This window comes from Schistocerca gregaria, chromosome 5 (genome assembly GCF_023897955.1).
Source record: "Schistocerca gregaria isolate iqSchGreg1 chromosome 5, iqSchGreg1.2, whole genome shotgun sequence".
Classification (NCBI taxonomy): domain Eukaryota; kingdom Metazoa; phylum Arthropoda; class Insecta; order Orthoptera; family Acrididae; genus Schistocerca; species Schistocerca gregaria.
Window position 1 is genome coordinate 123,654,743 of NC_064924.1, and position 25,253 is coordinate 123,679,995.

Below are 25,253 nucleotides of genomic sequence, written 5' to 3' on the forward strand. Positions count from 1 at the left end.
CGAAATATTTTCCAAATCATCCTTCAGGTGCTCAGCCACAACAGCTGCTGAGCCAGAGGGCCTGTAGAGACATCCAATTACCATGTCTGAGCCTGCTTTAACCGTGACCTTCACCCAAATCGTTTCACATTTTGGATCTCCGTCAATTTCCTTCGATGCTATTGCACTTCTTATCGCTATAAACACGCCTCCCCCTTCATTGTCCAGCCTGTCTGCGATATACATTCCAATCTGAGTTTAGGATTTCATTACTGTTTACGTCTGGTTTCAGCCAACTTTCTGTCCCTAGTACTATATGGGCGTTGTGACCGTTTATTAATGAGAGTAGTTCTGGGACCTTTCTATAGACGCTCCTGCAGTTTACTATTAGCACATTAATATTGTAATTCCCTGTTGCATTTTGACTACTCCTACCTTGCCGCATCTCAGGAGGTGTCTTGTCGGGCCTAGGGAGGGAATTCTCTAACCTAAAAAACCCCCATGTGCACTCCACACGTACTCCGCTACCCTTGTAGCCGCTTCCGGCATGTAGTGCACGCCTGACCTATTCAGGGGGACTCTACATTTCTCCACCCGATAACGGAGGTTGAGAAGTTTGCACCCCAGATCTCCGCAGAATCGTCTGAGCCTGTGGTTTAAGCCTTCCACTTGGCTACAAACCAGAGGACCGCAATCGGTTCTGGGAACGATACTACGAATAGTTAGCTCTGACTCCACCCCATGAGTAAGGCTTTCCGCCTTCAGTGTCATCATAACTGCCATCTGCTTCACGTGCTGCGAGCTACCTTAATTTAAATATTAACTGTATTTTTCTTACTTGTCACTTCTTCTTTCGTGTGTTTTTGTTTTCAGGAAGCTTTAATTGTCGAGTGCTAGTAATAGTGTTCCATAGATTTTGCGTTTGTTTTGAATACAGTCAGAGAGAGTCCCTTTAGTCAGCCATAGTGCCAGTAGTGTCAGTGTCGTCGTAATTGCCATTTGCTTCATGTCTGCTGTGCAGCGAGCTACCTTAATTTAAGTATTAACTGTATTTTTCTTACTTGTCACTTCTTCTTTCCATGATGTAATCTGTGTCTTGTGAGATCAGTGCTTTTTTTTTTTCTTGTCATGGTACCAGGGCTTTTTCAGTATAAGTGCTTTTTTTCTGTGTCAGTACTTTTTTTTCTGTACCGTGCGTTTTTTTCTTTATTACATATTTTTCTGTACCTAGTCTTTTTATGTATGTATATATGTGGTCTTACTGCCCTTTAGTAGGGCGAAGTGATGTACCTTCACCCATGACACACGATTTCAGAGATCACACATCCATACAGTTCAAGGCCACCTGGGTCACTATGCTCTGGTGAGCCGCCGAAGAAACAGTATTATTTAAGCAAATGCAAATGAGATGTCAGCCTATTCTATAATCTGTATTACATTTGTCCATTCATTGTGTTCAGTGCTTGTATCTTATGTTGACTCTACAAAGTAAAATGTTGCATAAATCATGTTTGTTCTAGCTATAACAATGGCATCTCAGTAAGTAAAATTTACTGCCAAAAATACATTGGTGAAACTTAGTGACACCATAGATAGTTGTGAGAGCCCCCATTTCAGCTTGTGATTATTTACATTGAGCATTCTTCAACGACTTTGAAGCAAAGGCAGCTGGCCTGCGAACACCACCAAATTTATGCCACAAAACTTCACCCATGCTGTGAGAGGAAGCATCCACAGTCAAGATCACAAGTTTGGCTGGATCAAAATGAACAATGCAAGGATCAGTAAGCAAAGCATCTTTCATCTTTTGGAAAGCAGACTGACACACTTGCAACCAAACAAAAGGAAATCCTTCCTGCACAAACGATGTAAGGGAGCCACACTTTGAGACGCATTAGGAGTAAATCGGATGTAATACATGAGCTTCCCTAACACAGATTGCATTTCCTGCACATTGCATGGGGGTGGAAGGTCATAGATAGAAAGCAAATGTGACTGCACTGGATGAAAACCCTGGCTGTTAATGACATGTCCTAAGTACTCAAGTTCTGACTGAACAAACATGCATTTTTTCTGTTACATTTAAGACCATCTGCAGACAACACTGGAAAAGCATTGGGAAGACTGCTAATGTGTACTTCAGGAATGCAACCTGAGATAAAAATGTCATCAAAATAATTTGAGCACAAATGAACTTTTGCCATCAGCTGTTCTAGAAAATGCTGAAATATAATGGGTGCAGAAGCACTGCCAAAAGACAGTCTAAAAATTTGAAGAGACCAAGGTGAGTGTTAATGACAAAGAGCTGTTGTGACTGCTCATCCAGAGGGATTTGCAAGTAAGCATCGCGCAAATCAATTTTGGAGAAGTACCATCCTGCACCTAGTTTATCCATCAGTTCTTCCAGGCATGACAAGTAATAAATGTAATGACTGTTTGGCGATTCACAGTTTTCTTGAAGTCAGCATACTAGCAGAGTCTGCCAGACAGATTCTTTAATATAATAAGAACAGACACGCACTGACTGGCTGTAATGGATGCCGTGCCGTCACTATCATGCAAAGCAATTAGTTCCTGAACCAACTGGTCTATAAGAGTATGAGGAACAGTACGAGCTCCAACTGAACGTGGCTGTGCATTGTCCAACATTTTGACATGGCAACAAAATTATTGACTTTGCCTAAATCCTCATAAAACAAATCCCAAAACTCTGCATGTAACTTAGCAACAATGTCCCAAGGATCCAAGGAAGAAACAGAAAGTACATTGTCCTGAATGCTTAACCCAAACAAACCAAAAACATCTAGCCCAAAAATATTAGCACTGTCTCAGGAGCAAATCACTGTAAATGTCACTGTCTTTGTCGAATTTTGGAAAGTTGTGGGAAGGCTACAAGTGCCTTATACAGGAATGTCTTGGTCATTATATGCCTTCATAATATGGTGCAATATGCACAACTAAGGTTTGCCAGCAATTCATAAGTGGTACAGTTGAGCAAAGTCACTGATGCTCCATTGTCAAGTTGCAAATGGACTGATTGCCCGGCAGTAGTAAAAGATACAAAAAGGTTGTTGTCTTCAGGTAGCACTGCAAATGAGTTGGGAGCCTTTCCTGAATGGCTGTTGCTCTGATGTTTTGCACAGATGACACTGTGAGCCTTGGCAAACATAGTATATACTGTTATATCTAAAAACAAAGAAGCTGTAACTTACCAAGCGAAAGAGTTGGTATGTTGATAGAGACATAAAAACAATAAAATACAAACACACAAATTTCAAGATTTCACAACCCAAGGTTGCTTTGTCAGGAAAGAGGGAAGGAGAGGGAAAGACAAAAGGGTGTGGATATTAAGGGAGAGGGTAAGGAGTCATTCCAATCCCGGGAGTGGAAAGACTTACCTTAGGGGGAAAAAAGGACAGGTATACACTCGCGCAAACACACACACACACACACACACACATCCATCTGCACATATACACACACAGGCAGACATATGCAAAGAGGTTGGGCAGAGATGTCAGTCGAGGTGGAAGTACAGAGGCAAAGATGTTGTTGAATGACAGGTGAGCTATGAGTGGCGGCAACTTCATATTAGCCTGGTGGGTAATGGGAAGAGAGAATATATTGAACTGCAAGTTCCCATCTCCTGAGTTCTGATAGGTTGGTGTCAGTGGAAAGTATCCAGATAACCTGGACGGTGTAACACTGTGCCAAGATGTGCTGGCTGTGCACCAAGGCATGTTTAGCCATAGGGTGATCCTCATTACCAACAAACACTGTCTGCCTGTGTCTGTTCATGCAAATGACCCGCAACAAACTGTCCAAGAAGCTGTAACTTACCAAATGAAAGTGTTTGTATGTTGATAGAGACAATAAAAACAATAAAACACACACACACACACACACACACACACACACACACACACACACACACCTTTAGGCGGCTCTGTGCCCGTGTATGCCAGGTTATAAAATAACAGAAAGAGGAGTGTTGGGAGAGGTACGTGTTGACTATTGGGTGCTATACGTCTCCTTCCCCAAGTCTGGACGAAGATCACACGTCTTTTTGGGTACCAGACCCCCAACAGGTAGTCCCTGGCGTTACCATCAGTGGCATGCTATGTACCGATGCAAACCTGATTGCCGAGTACTTTGCTGAGCACTATGCTCGAACCTCTGTGTCGGAGAACTACCCCCCAGCCTTTCGCACCCTCAAATGGCGGATGGGAAGGAAAGTCCTCTCATTCACTACACGCCACAATGAACCCTATAACACCCCATTTACGGAGTGGGAGCTCCTCATCGCACTTGCACATTGCCCCAACACAGCTCCTGGGATGGATCGGATCCACAGTCAGATGATTAAACATCTCTCATCTGACTACAAGCGCCATCTCCTCATCATCTTCAATTGGATCTCGTACGATGGTGGGAGAGCACTATCATTCTGGTGCTAAAACCCGGTAAAAACCTGCTTGATGTGGATAGCTATCAGCCCATCAGCCTCACCAATGTTGTTTGTAAGCTGCTGGAACATATGGTGTGTCAGCGGTTGGTTTGGGTTCTGGAGTCACGTGGCCATGTGAGGCCGGCTTCCGCCAGGGGCGCTCCACCACTGATAATCTTGTGTCCCTCGAGTCTGCCATCTGACAAGCCTTTTCCAGACACTAACACCTCGTTGCCATCTTTTCTGATGATACGCAAAGCGTATGACACCACCTGATGACATCATATCCTTGCCACATTATACAGGTTGGGTCTCTGAGACCCACTCCTGATGTTTATCCAGAATTTCCTGTTGCTCCGTACTTTCCCTGTCCAAGTTGGTGCCTCCCATAGTTCCCCCCATATTCAGGAGAATGTTGTTCCACAGGGCTCTGTATTGCGTGTTTCATTATTTTTAGTAGCCATTAACGGTGTAGCAACAGCTGTAGGGCTGTCTGTCTCACCCTCGCTGTATGCAGACAACTTCTGCATTTTGTACTGCTCCACCAGTACTGATGTTGCTGAGCAGCACCTACAGGGAGCCATCCACAAGGTGCAGTCATGGGCTCTCGCCCACAGCTTCCAGTTTTCAGCTGCTAAGTCGTGTGTCATGCACTTCTTTCGGCGTCTTACAATTCATCTTTAACCAGAACTTTACCTTCATGACAATTCACTAACTATAGTGGAGACATATTGATTCTTAGGACTGGTTTTCAACACCCAATTGACTTGGCTACCTCACCTTCATCAGCTTAACCGGAAGTACTGGCAGCACCTCAATGCCCTCTGCTGCCTGAACAACACCAACTGGGGTGCAGATCACTCTACTCTGCTGCAGCTCTACAAAGCCCTTGTTTAATCCCGCCTTGACTAAGGGAGTCTGATTTATGGTTCGGCGGTGCCCTCAGTGTCACATGTACTCAATCCAGTGCACCGTGGTGTTCGCCTAGCGACGGGAACTTTTAGACTTTGTCCAGTGATAAGTGTCCTGGTGGAGGCCGGAGTCCCTCCATTGCAGATCAGACATGCACAACTGCTCGCCAGTTACGTTGCACACATTCATAGCTCTCCTGAGCATCCAAATTACCATCTCTTTTTTCCACCCGTGGCAGTTCATCTCCCGCATCAGCAGCCCAAGTCGGGGCTAACGATTGCGGTTCGCATGTGATCCCTCTGTCTGAACTGGAGTCCTACCCTTTACCATCTCCCATTGAGTTCTGTCCTCATACAGTTCCATGGTGTACACCTAGGCCGCAGATTCATGTGGACCTTTCACATGACTCTAAGGACTCAGTTACTCCTGCCACTCTCTCCTGTCACTTCCTCTAAATTCTTGATGTGTTCCTACACAGCGGTCATTTTGAACAGCGTACCTTGCCCGATGACTGCAGTATATTCACTGCAGTGCATCTCTCGTGCACTTCAGTATATCCGTTCATGACCTGAGGAATCATTTATTCTGTGTGCTGACTCCTTGAGCAGCCTAAAAGCTGTTGACCAGTGTTATCCTCGCCATCCTTTGGTAGCGTCCATCTGCGAGTCCATCTATGCCCTGGACTGGTCCCGTCATTCAGTGGTGTTTGTGTGGACCCCAAGATATGTTGGCATCCCAGGGAACGAACTTGCTGACAGGCTGGCCAAACAGGCTACATAGAAACTACTTCTGGAGATGGGCATCTCTGAACCTGACCTGCATTCTGACTTATGCCATAGGGTTTTCTGGCTTTGGGAGATGGAGTGGCATAGCATTACACACAACGAACTGCATGTCATTAAGGAGACTACGATTGTGTGGAAGACTTCCATGTGGGCCTCTCGCAGGAAATCTGTTGTTCTCTGCCGGCTCCACATTGACCATGCTTGGGTGACCCCATCTGAGTGTTGATGCGGCGCCTGGTTTACAGTGGCCCATATTCTGGTGCACTGTCCAACTGTGACTGCCCAGTGACGAAATCTTGGGTTACCAGACACGTTGTCACTAATTTTATCTGACAATGCCTCATCGGCTGATTTGTTTTTGCATTTTATTCTTGAGGGTGGCTTTTATCATTTGATCTAAGTTTTAGCGCATGTCCTTTGTCCCTGTGTGTCCTAGGGTGGAGGTTTTAATGTGTTGCAGAGTGGCTGGCTTCTCCATTTTTATTCTCATGGTTGGCCAGCCATGGTAATCTGCTTTGTTGTTTTAATCTCTTCATCCCGTTTCTTGTGTTTCGGTTCTTTTCTTGTCTCCTTTTGCCCATTTACATGTTTGTTGCCCTTCATAATTGTTGTGATTTTTCCTTTCATTTCATTTGGAATTGTCAGTCGTGTTTATTTTATTCTTACACTTGTGGCATTGTTTTATTCAGAACAATTGACTGATGACCTCGTAGTTTGGTCCCTTTCACCATATTTTAATCCAATAACCAATAACCAGTAAAAGCTCCGGTGATCGTGGGTTTCCTAAAATTCCTGTCTCGAGCTTATTACTATTCTCAATCCTCTGGTCCAAGTAATTCAAGACTCCATGTTGCTCATGCTCTACTGTAAAAATTCTGTCCTATGTTCACAGGGCAGTTATTGACAAGTCCTCATACCACCCCCATAAACACGACAAAAATGTGGTGCAAAGGGCTAATTCCATACATCTAAGTCCAGAAACCAAGAATGAGAAAACGAAAACCCTTGGACAAATGGTGGTAGAAGGTGGTTTTGAAATCGGTTTGACATCTTGTTTGGCTGTAGCAGTTAGGCATTGTAACCAGCAAAATGATAAAAATCCAGACATATATAGCGTCATGCTATATTGGAGGACCATCTCACATAATTAGTGATGTGATTTAACACGAAAGGGGTTAGAATTGCTTTCAAGGCAGGTGTTAAATTAAGACAGAGGCTGAGGCTGAAGATCAGCACAGATGGGAACTGGATGAGGAAATTGGGAGTGTATGAAATAAAACGCAAGGTTTGCAAAGTGAGATATCTTCAGAAGATGTGATGGAGTTTTAAAGTTCGATTTAAAGAGGATAATAATAGAGAGAACTGGCTCATGAGCTGTAGCAAAGCATCTCAGGAATGAACAGCATTTGTTGTTGGATATAATGGAAAGCATGAGGGTGCTGCACATTTGGGAAAAAGGGTGGTTGCTATCAAATAGCTGAGCCATCTAATTGTTTATAGCTATGGGTTCCCCTTTTAGTCCACTATTGGCTGAAATATTCATGAACCATTTTGAACAACATTTTCTGAAAAAATACCTTTGAGTGCAAAAATTAAATATTGGTTTACATATGTAGATCATGTGCTGTGTATGTGGACTGGCAGCTACAAGGCAACTCAACACATTTTTGCAAAATGTGAAACAGCAGCATATAAATATTCAGTTCACAGTGGATATTGACCACAAATCCATAAACTTCTTAGATATCATCATTGATATCACCACACATACACATTGTTTCAAAATTTATAGTAAAACTACAACTACAGACAGAGTAATATGTTCTTGCTCACAGCACCCCATAGCTCACAAACATGCAGCTTTCCACTCAATGGTACACTGTCTCATACCTGTCCCCATGTCCACAGATGATTATAAAGCAGAGTTAGATACAATACAATTTATTTCTTCAACCTGTGGCTACAGTCCAGAAATGTTGCATGGGAAACAAAAACTGAAAATTATACACCTACTCTATGTCTCATCTGCTGCCCCTTCCACTGTCTGCAAAGAAGTAGTGTCCATTACCATATCTAGGAGAAGTACCACATATTGTAGCAAAAACAATGAAATCCTGCAAGCATAGGCTTTCCTACTATGTTAAGAACACCACAGCCCAGTGTATTTTCAGTAATAAAGATAAAATCCAGTTATTAGCTGACAGTGGGGTATACAAAATTACCTGTTCTGATTGTGGCAAGTTTTGCATTGGTCAGTCACAGTTATGTTGGCTGAACATGAATACAGCTTGAAGTTGCAGAATTCTGACTCCATATATGTTGAGCATGTACTTAGTGAGGGCAACATCTACCAGCCAGAGTCCAATGTCATTCACTTAGCAAACAAAGGCTAAAAACTGAACTTTCTGGAAGCCGTGGAAATTGGAAATTAACAAACATTTAGCTCACAGTTCAGATCTAACCTTAAATGACCAGACAGAGCTTAATATTTCCTCTCTCCTAAACTTCACATAATACTCTCTGTTTTTCATTACTTCCCACACTGTCTGTTCCTACATATAGCCACATTTTCCTGTATTCATTCAGTTCTTTTCTTTTATTAAAATTCTCACATAATCCATATAGACTATAGTTACAACTATTAAGTCATTCTTTTAAATGGCACTTGCATTACTTTCTACATTTAATACCTCTTGAAGTTGTCTCATCTGGTACTATTTTTTATTTTACTTGGTTCATTTATTTTATACAAACTGTTACATAGGCATAGTTTTGGGTATAATGTTAACATTTTTCCTGTTTGCTCCTTATATATTTGTATATTTTTCAGCTTTTTATTTTTAAAATGCAGTACCACCACACTCTCATAGATGGCATTTACTGTATGTTCCCTCACACTCCTCAATTTTCTTGCATTTATTCATTTCTGTTTGTCTTACATATATTGCTTAAGTTCCTTGTTTATTCTGTAGTTACATTGATATTGTTTCTTTTAATTGGTTTGTGTACCACTCTCCGTGTTTTGTACCTCCTGAACTAACCTTACCAAGTATTCATTTTATTTTATTTTATTAGTTTTGTTTATTAATATAAACTGTTATGCAGGCTTGCTGCTCCAGTATTGTGTTAAAGTTTTTTCCTGTTTATTCCCTTTACATTTATTTACTGTTCAACTTTGTACCTTTTACATTGTATTATGACCACACTGTCAAATATGTTATTAACTGTACTGTACATTTCTCCTTCAATCTAGATGTGTAACTTCTTTTCCAATACAAATATTGTAACTTCTTTAGTGACAATAGTCAGTAAATGTTTGAAGATGGTCTTGTAAGTGACTTTTCATTTATAATAATGTTGTTCTACCAAGAAGTGACGGAAGATTCGATTAACATATTCATTAAAATTTTACAAGAATTTCCCATTACTGAGCTAACACTGCAAGAGAGGTGAAGTTGCCTGCAGGTGATAGCTATCAACATCTTACAAGCAGGAAAAATGAATTACATTTCTCTGAATTAGTATACAGAAATGGAAAACTGCTTTGTATTATTTTATTATGATTGTTAGATTAATGCTGGCCCATGCACATTGACAGCACTTAGTAAAGAAATTGTGTTTGTACTGAGTAACACAGTGTTCAATTAATTTTACTTTTTTACAGTTGTATGATTATTTAAATCCCAGGCTCGTTGTTACTGGGCACACACACCATGGTTGTCATCTTCTTCATGGGAAAGATATTCATGAGTGGACCATTCCTTCATTCAGCTGGAGAAATAAGAACAACCCCAGCTTTATGTTGGTAAGACAGTGTAATTTTTTGGGTTTTCTTAAAAATAAAACAGTTTATAAGTTTACCATATTAAGTTTGAATGTATTGTAACAGTGACTACTCATCATCAACAGTAACAAAATATTAAGGAAAAATTCAGTTACCAGAAAATGTTCTTATACAGGGTATCCCAAACCTTTAGGGCCAAAGTTATGAAGATGGTAGACATTTCTGAAGTATTACAAAACAACCAAAAATTAAAATTTAATTTTTTTAAATTGGCATATACAGTTTAAATCTTATTGAAACAATGGAAGCTCATAATAACTGTTCAAAGTGACAACTGCCATTCTCAGTGTATACATAACAGTGGTGTATAAAAGTTTATTGTAGTGTCTCAGTTATGCTTGTTGCCTGTCATACAGTGAAACAGGCAGCTGTTAACCACCTCTTACTTTTTTCATAAAAGACCTTGCAATGAAGTGCTAGCAGCAATTAACTGGTTGGTATATTTGTGACCTTTCCAAAGCCCTTGATTGTGTGGCTCACAAAATTACACTTAGGAACCTTGAAACATTCATTTCAGCCATCCTTTGGAAGTTCTGTGGGATGACCCAGAGTCACACTCACGGCCGTGATCTGAATCTACGTACTCTTATCGATGTGCAGTGGATGAGATAAATTGTGCCATACTGCTGTGCTGATTTAATTGGAAATGTTTGATCGTGGCCCAGGATTAATTCTGTACACTGCTAAAAATGTAAAATCAGTCTAAGTATAGCTCACCAATCTCATTTTGACCCATTCCAAAGTTAATAATTAAAAACTACGTAGCAGTCTACCCACTTTCAGAAAGATTCTGAGATCTGACCATTGGACTCGAATATGTACACTGCTAACAGTTCTTGCACAACCTCCAGCCAGTCACTAGCAACTATCACTGACAATCTCCTGAGCAGCAAAACTGGAATATAGTTCAAAGTCAAGAGGGAAGAGTCACACAAAAACATCACTCTCAAATTTGCCTGGAACAAATGAAATTTACATGGTATCAGTTACCCTTATCCAAGTCCATTCCTTTATCCAACACCACCTCCAGATAGCAAATGCGTCTACACCCTGCTCTGAGGCCTCTTTCTACCAAACAAGTACATGATCACTAATCCACTGCATTCAGAGGACATAGCAACAAAATGCTTAAGACAAATTCCATACCTCCAAATGGGAATGCACTTTCAAAAGCTCTGCAGGCTTTCCGTATCAGAAAAATAACTTTGTTGATCACGAAGGATCATAACGTCCGACTTCCGAAGTGCCAACCACTTAAAACCACAAACTATGCCCTAGAGAATCCAAGAAGTGCCATGTGAACACCATGGAGACTTCTGGCAATCCATGGGGACTGCTGGCAATCACCCCCCCCCCCTCCCCCATATCTCCCTGCCCTCCCCCCTCACACCCTTTTGTTTGCTCCAGACCAACCTTTCAGCCAATGAGACAGGTTGAAGACAGTTTCGTTGGCCATTCTCAGTTCACATTTTCTGTGAGAAGTGTTAGAACATTCCCTGTGAGTGTTGGAAAAACAGAACATGATGAGAATTAATTGTCCTTGAGATGAGCCTAGTCATTGCTGACCCCTCCGCATTTTGGAGGGTGAGGGAAAGACTCAGCCTACTATCTCCAGGCTGAAGAAACTCTTTCCTTTGTGTACACAATAGCCACCAAAATTAGCAAACAGGTCTGATCCAGAAATGATATGTTACAATCTTAAGTGTTGTGGCATTCCTCCCACGTGGATGGGATCTAACCTCCGTAACAGACTCCAGCCTCATTAAAAGACTCCAGCTCAGGCATGAAAATCAGAAAAAATTGGTGATTACCAACAGTCATTTTTCCACACATCATTCTCAGCTGCAACAGGGAAAGGGGTAAATCATAGTGATATTCTTCCAGCTGCAGCACAAGAAGTCAGTGTAACATGCCAGAACAATGCAGCTGTGTATAAGTTCATTTACTCTCTGTGTGCTGTTATAATGTTATGCTGACGACAACTTAGTTGCTAGTGGGTTCCCTTGAAATGAGTAGAACCAAAGTTTCTGTCATTATCTGTCATAACCTTTTCTGTTGTAGTCTTCTATGGCTTTGATTCAAATGGACTCTGTTTTGTAAACAAATATGTATATGTGTCTGCAGGGAGTGTGGATATTAATGTTTGTACCATTCCAAATAATCGCATTACATAAAACAGGGGAAAAATTGGAAAGAGGTGTACCAACCATAACAAGATGATCCTTCGTTGGAATCTGTCTGGAATACAAACTAATTATGTGTCTGTTCCACTCTAACACATATGTACATGCACCAAAATTGCTGTAAACCATGCTGTGACAACATGTAGTACTTACAGTCTGTCACCAAACTCAATGGGCTATGCAGCATAGTTACCAGAAGATGAGCTTGTTGCTCTTTTCATCCATTAAGGAATCAATGTAACTTTAATTACAATCACTATGAAATAACAAATTTCTTTTTTGTTTTATACCAGAGAATAATAATAATATTATTATGCCAACCTAATCACAGCAAACTCTATCCAAGTACATTAAAAATACAAATAGTTATTTGTCATGTTCCCACATCACCCCCTTCTCAGTAGCGTAGTCAGTTTTAGGACTTCAACTAATATTGCTGGAAATCTAATTTCACAACCAGATCTTGTTGCTCTTGGTTTTTCACCTTCTGTAGAATCTGGTTGTTGGTCCTGTGTGCTGATGATTTAACTGGAGTGCCTTCAGGGTGTGTATTATTATCATTCATCAGGTACACATGTTTCAATCAATCAGTGGAGATAGTCTTTATCTGGACTTTCGCTGTAAGTCCAAAAAGTTTTTAGGTTCCTTTCAGTCGCTTCCTATGGGCATTCATCTGGAGGCTCTAATGCCTTCTTCACTCAGTCAACCCATACAAACACATGTGTTGAGTTTGCTGAGGTCCTTATGTATGAGAGGTGCTTCTTTTGCTATGTGGAAATGTTTAACCAATTTCAAGCGATTCATATATTGCTTCAGTTATGACACAAATTGGGGTAAGTCTGAATCCCTCTTTGTGCCACACTCTCATAAACAATTCCTGCAATTGTAGCTTTAGTGTTTTCTCGAATTGAGCATCAAAGACCAAGAAGGATTACAGTTATTACTCGAGTCCATTTAGCAATTGCATTGGCACAAATGGCTGCTCCAAGTGTCTGATCAAATGTTTCAATTTTTGCATTTGATTGAGGATAATATGCTGTAGTTTGGGTTTGATTACAACCACATATTTTTGATGGTACTTGAAATAGCTCTGAGTTGCCTTCCACGGTCTGTCACTATTTGGTATGGTGTTTCCAATTTGTAACTCTGTCAATGCAAGGTTAAACAAGAAGTATATTCTCCTGAAAGGAGGTATTGGTCCTACCAGGTCAAGGTGAATTATTTTGAAGCATTCATCAGGACAGGGAAATGGTCCTAATGGCACTTGAACATGTCGTGATACTTTATTTTTCTGAAAAGCCGTACATGTTTTAGCCTGATTTCTGACATCTTTTTTTATATCAGTCCAGACAAACCGTGATGTGATTATTTTTACAGTTGTCTTAATGCCCAGTCTGTTCCTTTTAACAGATACCTGAAATATTTGACAGCCATGTATACTCTAAAAAGCTCCCTGTCATACTTGGAATACTTCCTTCATGCTGTTGTGAACTTTTTTGGAAAAAAAGGTCCAATTGATATCCACTGTCTATCTTGCCACTGCTGCAGTGCAGCACCTGTCTCAAAATCTGGTGAATCCACAAACATAGCAAGTAGATTGTGCAATCCAGGTAATGTCAAAAGCATAGAATTGGCAAGATCTTATTTGCATTTTTGGAACTGAGCAATTGCTTCTTCTGTCCAGTCAATACATCTTCGGTCACTTTTAGTTGCACCTGTCAAGTGATCATTCAGCAAAGCTTGGTTTTCAGCAGCATGTTCCAAATGCCCACGATAGAAGTAGATGATACCCAGTAATGTTTATTATTGTTGCAACCCTTTCCAGATCTGGCTTTGTCCCTGCAGGTGTAATTAAATGTCCTAAGACTGTTAGCTGTTGTACACTAAATACTGATTTTCCATCATTTATTACAGGACCATATTTATTCAACTGCTTAAAGAGTGAGTTTAGATGCTGAACATGTAGCTCTGGAGATTCTGATGCTACTAAAATATTATCCAAATACATGAAACAAAAATCTAGTTCTCTTATAACGTCATGTATAAATCACTGAAATGTGCTAAGTGCATGACAAAGTCCGAAGGGCATATAATGAAACTCGCAAAGACCAAAAGGTGTGATAATAGCTGTCTTTGAGTTGTCTTCTTTGGAATTTGATAATAAGCTTTTAGTAGCCCTGTCTTAGAAAATATATTTTTTATTTTGAAGGATAAAATTTACATCATCAACTCATAGAATTGGATACCGGTCTGGGAGAGTCCTGTCACTCAGATGACAATAATCTCCACACACTCGCCACTGGTCATTTGGCTTCAAACAACTGAAATTCTTTTTTAGCAATTTTCAATTTATGTGGGTCAAATCTACGAGCCTTGCTGTATTTTGGTGGACCATTGGATGTAGTGGTGTAATGCTGCACTTCAACAGCATTGGTACTTTTCTTGGTTTTGTTAGTTCAGGAAATCTTTTCAAAAGTTTAGAAAACTGACATATTGCATAGAGTGAGCTTACTGAGTCTTTAGAATTTACAGTGGTTACTTCTGCTGAAATGTTTAATTTGGTGATGTTGTCTATGAACTTTTTATTTTTGAGATCTACGAGTAAACCATGATGATGAAGGAAATCGGCCCCCAGTATAACTTTTGATATGTCTCCAACAATGAATGGCCATTGAAAATTATGTTTAAGCCTCAAATCTATGATTATCAGCGTGGAACTGTAAGTTTTTATCTCAGAACCATTTGCAGCATAAAGATTGAAGTTAGAATGTTTACTTTCTTGCCTGTTGAAACTGGTATAACAAACAAATCTGCACCACTATCTACAAGAAAGTTGTTGTTGTTGTCTTCAGTCCCGAGACTGGTTTGATGAAGCTCTCCATGCTACTCTATCCTGTGCAAGCTTCTTCATCTCCCAGTACTTACTGCAACCTACATCCTTCTGAATCTGCTTAGTGTAGTCATCTCTTGGTCTCCCTCTTCGATTTTTACCCTGCACGCTGCCCTCCAAATCTAAATTTGTGATACCTTGATGCCTCAGAACATGTCCTACCAACCGGTCCCTTCTTCTTGTCAAGTTGTGCCACAAACTCCTCTTCTCCCCAATTCTATTCAATACCTCCTCATTAGTTATGTGATCTACCCATCTAATCTTCAACATTCTTCTGTAGCACCACATTTCGAAAGCTTCTATTCTCTTCTTGTCCAAACTATTTATCGTCCATGTTTCACTTCCATACATGGCTACACTCCATACAAACACTTTCAGAAACAACTTCCTGACACTTAAATCTATACTCGATGTTACCAAATTTCTCTTCTTCAGAAACGCTTTCCTGGCCATTGCCAGTCTACATTTTATATCTTCTCTACATCGACAATCATCAGTTATTTTGCTCCCCAAATAGCAAAACTCATTCACTACTTTAAGTGTCTCGTTTCCTAATCTAATTCCCTCAGCATAACCCAACTTAATTCGACTACATTCCATTATCCTCATTTTGCTTTTGTTGATGTTCATCTTATATCCTCCTTTCAAGATACTGTCCATTCCATTCAACTGCTCTTCCAAGTCCTTTGCAGTCTCTGACAGAATTATGCTGTCATCGGCGAAGCTCAAAGTTTTTATTTCTTCTCCCTGGAATTTAATACCTACTCCAAATTTTTCTTTTGTTTCCTTTACTGCTTGCTCAATATACAGATTGAATAACATCGGGGACAGGCTACAACCCTGTCTCACTCCCTTCCCAACCACTGCTTCTCTTTCATGCCCCTCGACTCTTATAACTGTCGTCTGCTTTCTGTACAAATTGTAAATAGCTTTTCGCTCCCTGTATTTTACCCCTGCCACCTTCAGAATTTGAAAGAGAGTATTCCAATCAACATTGTCAAAAGCTTTCTCTAAGTCTAGAAACGTAGATTTGCCTTTCCTTAATCTTTCTTCTAAGATAAGTCGTAGTATTGCCTCACGTGTTCCAACATTTGTACGGAATCCAAACTGATCTTCCTTGAGGTCGGCTTTTACCAGTTTTTCCATTTGTCTGTAAAGAATTCACGTTAGTATTTTGCAGCTGTGACTTATTAAACTGATAGTTTGGTAATTTTCACATCTGTCAACACCTGCTTTCTTTGGGATTGGAATTATTATATTCTTCTTGAAGTCTGAGAGTATTTCGCTTGTCTCATACATCTTGCTCACCAGATGGTAGAGTTTTGACAGGACTGGCTCTCCCAAGGCCATCAGTAGTTACAATGGAATGTTGTCTACTCCCGGGGCCTTGTTTCGACTCAGGTCTTTCAGTGCTCTGTCAAACTCTTCACGCAGTATCGTATCTCCCATTTCATCTTCATCTACATTCCCTTCCATTTGCATAGTATTGTCCTCAAGACCCTCTATATAGACCCTCTATATACTCCTTCCACCTTTCTGTTTTCCCTTCTTTGCTTAGAACTGGATTTCCATCTGAACTCTTGATATTCATACAAGTGGCTCTCTTTTCTCCAAAGGTCTCTTTAATTTTCCTGCAGGAAGTATCTATCTTACCCCTAGTGAGATAAGCCTCAACATCCTTACATTTGTCCTCTAGCCATCCCTGCTTAGCCATTTTGCACTTCCGGTTGATCTCATTTTTGAGACATTTGTATTCCATTTTGCCTGCTTCATTTACTGCGTTTTTATATTTTCTCCTTTCATCAATTAAATTCAATATTTCTTGTGTTATCCAAGGATTTCTACTAGCCCTTGTTTTTTTACCTACTTGATCCTCTATTGCCTTCACTACTTCATCCCTCAGAGCTATCCATTCTTCTTCTACTGTATTTCTTTCCCCCATTCCTGTCAATTGTTCCCTTATGCTCTCCCTGAAACACTGTACAACCTCTGGTTCTTTCAGTTTATCCACGTCCCATCTCCTTAAATTCTCACCTTTGTGCAGTTTCTTCAGTTATAATCTACAGTTCATAACTAATAGATTGTGATCAGAGTCCACATCTGCCCCTGGAAATGGCTTACAATTTAAAACCTGATTCCTAAATCTCTGTCTTACCATTATATAATCTATCTAATACCTTCTAGTATCTCCAGGATTCTTCCATGCATATAACCATCTATTATGATTCTTGAACCAAGTGTTAGCTATGATTAAGTTATGCTCTCTGCAAAATTCTACCAGATGGCTTCCTCTTTCATTTCTCTCCCCCAATCCATATTCACCCACTATGTTTCCTTCTCTCCCTTTTCCTACACTCGAATTCCAGTCACCCATGACTATTAAATTTTCGTCTCCCTTCACTACCTGAATAATTTCTTTTATCTCATCATACATTTCATCAATTTCTTCATCATCTGCAGAGCTAGTTGGCAAATAAACTTGTACTACTGTAGTAGGCATGGGCTTCGTGTCTGTCTTGGCCACAATAATACGTTCACTATGCTGTTGGTAGTAGCTTACCTGCACTCCTATTTTTTTGTTCTTTATTAAAGCTACTCCTGCATTACCCCTATTTGATTTTGTATTTATAACCCTGTATTCACCTGACCAAAAGTCTTGTTCCTCCTGCCATCGAACTTCACTAATTCCCACTATATCTAACTTTAACCTATCCCTTTCCCTTTTTAAATTTTCTAAGCTACCTGCCCGATTAAGGGATCTGACATTCCACGCTCCGATCTGTAGAATGCCAGTTTTCTTTGCTTCTGCTTCCACTGTGCGATCTTTGCCTGCTTCATTTTCAAAGCATTTTTATCTCATTTTCCAATTCTTCAATTCTTAAGAGAAGATCTTTGACTGATGTGGTCAGCAGTGTTGACAGAATGGACTGAACTAATGCAGTGTGAACCTTCTCAATAGGATGCATTTCGATCATACGATCTGCCATTTGAGCAATCATATCCTGTGTTTCGTCAGAAATAACTAAAATACTGTGAATGCTATTAGGAAGTTTGTCAAGCCAAAGTGTGCCCCGCATTTTCCTTAATATCTGACTACTTATAACCCCACTCAAGAGTTTTTTTTTTTAATTTAACGCTCTTCACTTCCTTCAAATAGGGTCAAAAGTCATTCTTTTGCAAGAGAATATTTATTGTTCGCATCACTTGTAATTAGGTCCCACGCATTTCCAACAAATTTTGGCTCCAGCTGACTGAGTAAATAGTTAAATTTAGTCACTTCAGTAGCTATACCAGTGACTGTAAATTCCACTTTGGCTCGACAGAACCAAATGTCTGGCTTTTCTGTCCAAAATGATGGTAGCTAATGCTTACCTTGAAGATAAATTCTTCTCGGGTTGACAGCCGAGTCGATGCGTTGTTCTCCAGCAACGTTTCAGCAAGTTTCTTACTTGCCATCTTCAGGCGAAGATGGCAAGTAAGAAACTTGCTGAAACGTTGCTGGAGAACAACGCATCGACTCGTCTGTCAACCCGAGAAGAATTTATCTTCAAGATTCGCCGAGAAAGCCTGCATTCTCATATAATGCTTACCTTATCAATTTCCAGCTTGCACTCAGGATTATTACTTTCAGGTCCATTTACTGTTGACATCTTGTGCATTTTTTAAATACAGTATGCGCCGAATTCAAGCTGAAAAATTAAGTGAAAATTTCGTCACAACTAGCTTGTAAATGTCGTCGTCTCTCCAGTCATTTTGGGGTCACCAATTAGTTGCTCTTTATGTTCATTAAGTACTCAATTTAACTAGATTTTTCAGTTTATTTTATTTTGTTATCACACCCAACAAGAAACATTAATTACAATCACCATGAAATAATAAACTTCTTCTTTTTCTGTTTTATTCCAAAGAATAATATTATTTTGCCAAGATTATCATGGCAAACACTTTCAAACATGTTAAAATTACAAATTGTAATTTTTTATGTTCCCACAAGTTTCTGGAATGTGGTACTTCACACTGGATAAAACATAATTTGGGGGCAGGGGGAGGTGGGAACTATGGAAGTGTGTTTGAAACATAGTGCACACACATCCACTTCTACGCCTACAACTTGCTGCACAAAGGTTCATTGAAGTCAGTTGTTGAGAACACAGCTTCTTATACCACATTTCATGTAGGGCCCATAACATTAAGGTTTGGTGATAAGCTGCTACAACTGTAAACAGAACCATTTAATATCAAGTGAGGTATCATTGGATTTTCAGGACCACCAGGAAAGAAGGCTAAACAGAGCTTCAGTTGGGACATCTATGCCACTACTGGTGCACAGAACAATGAGTGTGTTTAGTAATAGGTTTTAATTAAAAGATACTACTAAAAATTGAATAACTTAAAGTAAAAGGATCTCAAGTCAGATAATGAGAATGGTTATAAAAACAAATAAATACATTTCTTCAAAACGATAAGCTTACTCTCCAACAATCTCACATCCAATTGTATGTTATCGTCATCTAATGGGGTGAGCCTGTTTGAAAGTGTTGTCTTTCCCATTAATCCCCATCTTAAGTTATACATTCTTACATATTTCTGTAGCACCTACCACTAGGAGATAAACAACTTTATCCTAAAGTATCCAGGAAAGCAATATCTGCTTTGAAAATATCGATACTTATGTTCATAAAAGGGACTGCTACGGTCGCAGGTTCGAATCCTGCCTCGGGCATGGATGTGTGTGGTGTCCTTAGGTTAGTTAGGTTTAAGTAGTTCTAAGTTCTAGGGGACTGATGACCACAGATGTTAAGTCCCATAGTGCTCAGAGTCATTTTTTTGTTCATAAAACAAAATATTCATCCTACCTGCATCAGCATGAATATGGTAAAGTAACACATAATTCTTATGAAGGAAAAAGATAGCAGACATAATGCTACTGATATGACATTCAGGGTACTGAACTTCTGAGATACTCAAGCTTCCAAAGAGCTTTATGTGTTAGTGAAATGTGTCATTATACCTATCTGGGACTAATAAATTACAACAACCATTAGGATAATTCATAAAGTTGTGTTAGTTATGTGGTATGTCCAGAAAGTAAGTACTGTTGTGGAAAAAACACACAAAAATATTTTTCTTTCACACCAAAATTTATTTTTACAAGAAAGGGCATTTCTGAAACTATTTTTCTATGTAGTTTCCACCATTGTTCAGCCATTTGTCATAGCAGGAAACCAACTTTCTATACTCTCTTCATAGAAAGATGCCACCAGTGAAGACACCAACTACTGAACACTGTTTTTTATGTCATCGTTCTTGTCAAACCGCCTTGCTCCAAAATCACACTTCAAGTTGAAGAACAAGTGGTAGTCAGAAGGTGCAGTGTAAGAGTTGAACTGCTCCCAACAGAACTGTTGAATAAAGTTTTGACTGACTCTAGCAGAATAGGGATGTGCATTGTCATGAAGCATCACAATACCTTGTCCAAACATTCCATGCCTTTTGTTTTGAATTGTATACCCAAGTTTCCTCAATGTTTAACAGTACCATACCGCATTGATGTTTTCATGTCTGGGGAGGAACTCAACAAGTGGAATGCCAGTCTGCTCCAGAACACAATGCACATGTGCTGACATTACTTTCAATTTTAATAATATTAGGAAAAGGCAGATTGCTACTCACCATACAGAAGACCCATTGAGCTGCAGACAGGCACAATGATGCCTGATCTGGACTGGGGGCCAAGACACCCTTTGCTCATTTCTTCACAAACTCAACACCTTATCTCCCATACACTTCACCTGGTCCTCCTCAACACAGTGCACAACCTTCCTCAAAATCAACCTCCCCCTCTTTGATGGCTTCATCCACACCTTTGTCCACATTAAACCCACTAACCACCAACTGTACCTGGGTTGTGACTGCTGCCATCCATTCCACATTAAAAAAATCACTCCAATACAGTCTTTCCACCCAGTAATGGCATATTAGCAGTGACAAGAACTCCTTTTCGTATTATGCTGTTAGGTCTCACCAAGGCCTTCACAGACAGGCACTATTCTCCAAACCTAGTCCCCAATCCTTCCACCACACAAAGGAGCCAACTACAAACCCCTGATTGAACTACTGAACCACATTCTTCATCAGAATTCTGAATATCTATCATCAGGCCCTGAAATGAGGGACATCCTCCCAAAGTTCTTTCCCACCCTCCTAAAGTGGTGTCCCATCACCCACTCAACTTCCACAACATCCTAGTTGATGTCACTCTCAATCCCAACCCATTGCCACAGGCATCATATCACTGTGGAGGACCCAGGTGCAAGACGTTCACAATCCACCCACCCAGCACTTACTATTCCAGTCCTGTCACAGGCTTATCTTACCCTATCAGAGCCCAGGACCCCTGTGAAAGCATTAATATTGTATACCAGCTCTGCTGCAACCATTGAACAGCTTTTTATATTGGTATGATTACCAACCAATTCCACCAGGATGAATGGCCACTGCCAAACTGTGGCCCAAAGCACAACATGCAGCTGAACCTAACATGCTTTATTTCAGTGGCTGCTTCACAATTTGGGCCATGTGCTTCCTCCCCTCCAGCAACAGCTTTTCTGAATTGCACAGGTGGGAGTTATCCTTACAACACACTCTCTGCTGTCAAAATTATTCCAACCTCAACCTATGGCAACCTAATGTTCCCACACCCACCACCCAACAGTTTGCACCCCTTTGTCCTGTCAACTCCTCCATTTTTGCACACCCTCTGCCATTGTATGCATTGTCCTTTCCCCTTCCCTGTTCTCCTCTTTTTCTGTTCCTTTCCCTTTCCGTTTTCCATTTTTGACACTACAGCACACCTCTCAATGCTGCACCAGGCAGTCTCTAGTCCCTGCATGTCCCGTCAGACGGCGCTCTCTTCTCCTCTCATTGATACTCTGCTGTTCATCCCACTTCCCCATCCGACTCCAGATTACTATTCAACATGGTAGTCATTACATTCAGAGCTGCTGGTGGTAGTGGCCATGTGTGTGTGATGTGTGCTTGTTTGTGTGAATGGGTGTGTTTGCTGAAGAAGGCTTTTGCCAGACGCTGTAATGTGTAACAGTCTTTTCGTTGTGCTGTGTGCAAATCAACATGACATCTTTACGGTGAGTAGCAATTTATTCATTTCCTAATATTGTTCCTATTCCAACCTGGAGTTTCGATTGTTTGTTTTGAATTTTTATTTTTTGCGAGTTCATCGGTGCCTCCACTCCATTGACTGTTGTTTTGATTCTGGAGTGACATGATGAACCCAAGTTTCTTCACCAGTCACAATTATGTTTAAAAATTCACCACCCTCATTACTGTATTGGTAAGAAATGTCAAAGCACTGTCAAGTTGCTTCATTTCGAATGATCGGTAATGAATGTAATCGCAGCACAATCTGATTTTAATGGCATCAGTGGAGAGAAAATGAACATATTGTGAAACTTCGATGCTAGTGCTGTGGTGATGGTAGAACGAAATGGTACTTACTTTCTGTACATGCGTCATAATCATCATATGATCTTAAGTATTTTTGTAATAAGTGATCAGTTGTCTTTGTTAAAAATTTATGATTATATCATGTGTCTGTAAAAACATACATTAGATAAATGGAAGTTGTCAGGATCTGATTCTGAATTCTGTGTTATATACCTCTACTTAGTGTTACTTTATTATCGTGTGCAACTCATGACTATCTCTATATACAACCCTTTTTTGTTGTCTGTTGGCAGGCTGTATTTACGCCAAACAATTATGCAGTTTCAAAATGTATGATGCCTCAAGAATCAACAATAATAAGCATTTACATCTTTGGTGCAACGTCAATTGCTTTATGGATTATTCTAACTTACCGAAGGTTTTGTCGTCGTACTCGATGGTTTAAACGGAAATAAAATTGTATTTTGTTGCTTGAAATTTCACAGATTAAGAGGAAATATTATTTTCAGAATTGTATGTGAGTCTTATAAATAATTTATCTGTACAGATAATTTAAATCCAGTTTTACTTAATGAAATTTGTTTTTTTAAAGACCTTTTATCTTCTGCGGATGTCCTTTCCTACCTGCACAATATTTTGGTTGATTTCTTAAACATTTGGATGGCCTGACTTTTATGTCTTACTACCGTTCACTTTTGAATTAGCAATAGTTATACATTTTTCCCAAACTTTCGAAAAATGGTGAGTACAAAATAAAAACTTCTTAATTTGACTTAATAATATATTGTCATATTTTTTACAATCTTAAACATGTTAAATAAAAGAATAATTTTGTTAAAGTTTTGTGCATAATTACTCATTTCCTGTTAAACCTCATTAAAATTTTTGCAGCAAAGGTAAAGCTGAGAAACAAACTGTCTTTCATGTAGAAGAGGGAGTTTTACATTCTAAGGATATTCTATTGTTTTGTCCTCAGTTTTGGAGGAGTGCATGACTACACTTCATACTCCCATCCCAACTTCTATGATTTTCTTTATTTTCTGTTGAAATGTGAATATATATATTCTTAGATGCAATTAGGACTTCCAAGGACTATGTTTAACATGTACTTCTCCATATCTGGCTTTTTCTACTCCCAAAACCTCTTCACGTTCTGGCTTCTGGTCTCCATCAGCCAGTGTGTTAGGATTCTCTGCTATTTTCCAAGTTTATGAATGTGTGTGTCATTTATTTTCACATGTCTTTGTGCATTGTGTCTTCCAGTTTGTCATAGCTTCCGTAAGTCCTTTGCAATGTCTTTCATACATATTGCGGCGCACTTGCTTTGCTTAGTGTGTTCTCGGATTCTTCTGGTAAGTCTTTTGATGCCTATCCTGTACATATGCCTGACAAAGTTCAGCCTTCTTTTTCTCAGTCCATCTGTCAGTTCATTGCTCCATATTTACAATTCTTTTTTTTTCTGTTTCCACTTGCCCAGGTATTTGAATTTATCTACACTGTAACTATTCTGCAAATTGTTTTCAGTCCATCATTTACATTCATTACTTCTGTCTTTTCATATAATCAACATGTTCACCTCTTGTAAGGTACACGTGCTGTGCTGTGGGGATGATCCATAAGGTTGGAAATGATGGACACGCTTCTTCAAAGATCCAATCACAGTGTAGACACTTTTATTGTTCCAGGATGATTGATTTCAACAGACTTGAGCTGCTGTCTGATCTTATGGAGCTTGTTAAAAAATGCCATGTTACATTACATTAAGCCAAAGTACAAAAGGTACGCCCCGTGTGTATATGCCGTGATAGAAATCCAATTGATAAAATGCTCGTAGTTGATAAAATGCAGAGTTGATAAAATCCTCATACTGTCCATGCATATTAGTGGCAAATATGGCTCTCCCAAGTTTGCTGTGCCAAGTGTTGCATGGCAAGCTTGGGAGAGTCATGTTTGCCACCAATATGCATGGATGGTATGAGGATTTTATTAACTCTGTATTTTATCAACTACGAGCATTTTATCAACTGGATTTTTATCAAGAAATGTGTTTTTATGCCTTGACTTTATGTAATGTAATGTAACATGGCAATTTTATAACATATTCTGTAATATCAGATGATGGCTGCATAAGACTATTGAAACCGCTTTTCTTGGAACAATAAAAATATCTACACTATGATTGTGGCATACAAAATGTATTCTTAATTTCCATTTTCATATTTATTTACTGGGCTTTTTCATACAACATTTGTGACATGATCTTTTTCTGATCTTCTGTTTCAATTAGGAGAATTTGATCATCAGTGAATGCTAAAAAATCTGTGTTCATATTGCCATTCCTGTAACCCACTCTCTTAAATTTGCTGTCTATTATCAGATTATACCAGGCGAGGTGGCACATTGGTTAGCACACTAAACTTGCATTCAGGAGGATGACAGTTCAAACTCGCATCTGGCCATCCTGACTTAAGTTTTCTGTGATGTACATAAATCACTTCAGGCAAGTGCCAGCATGGTTCCTTTAAAAGGGCTAGGCCAATTTCCTTCCCTAATCTGAGCTTGTGCTCCATCTCTAACGATCTCATTGTCGACGGAACATTAAACATTAATTTCCTCTTGTGCCCCCCCCCCCCCCCCCCCCCCCCGTCTCCTCCTCTTCCTCTCACATTATTTTCTTCAAAAATTGCCTAAAAAGTATTTGTGTTAAGTCTGTCACCCTGTGTCACTCCTGTCATGACCTCAAAAAGGT

General features: G+C 39.7%; 1 protein-coding gene across 3 annotated transcripts in view; it reads left to right on the top strand.

Moving 5' to 3' along the window:
- The window catches only part of LOC126271894 (metallophosphoesterase 1), a 118,660-nt gene extending 94,287 nt beyond the window's left edge, over positions 1–24,373 (top strand). For all 3 annotated transcript variants that reach the window (XM_049974275.1, XM_049974274.1, XM_049974276.1), the window contains exons 8-9: positions 9,788–9,928; positions 22,798–24,373. In XM_049974275.1, the coding sequence (XP_049830232.1) occupies positions 9,788–9,928; positions 22,798–22,959 (303 nt within the window). In that variant the 3' untranslated portion in view covers positions 22,960–24,373. The remainder of the gene's footprint in view (positions 1–9,787; positions 9,929–22,797) is intronic.
- The last annotated feature ends 880 nt before the right edge of the window (positions 24,374–25,253 follow it).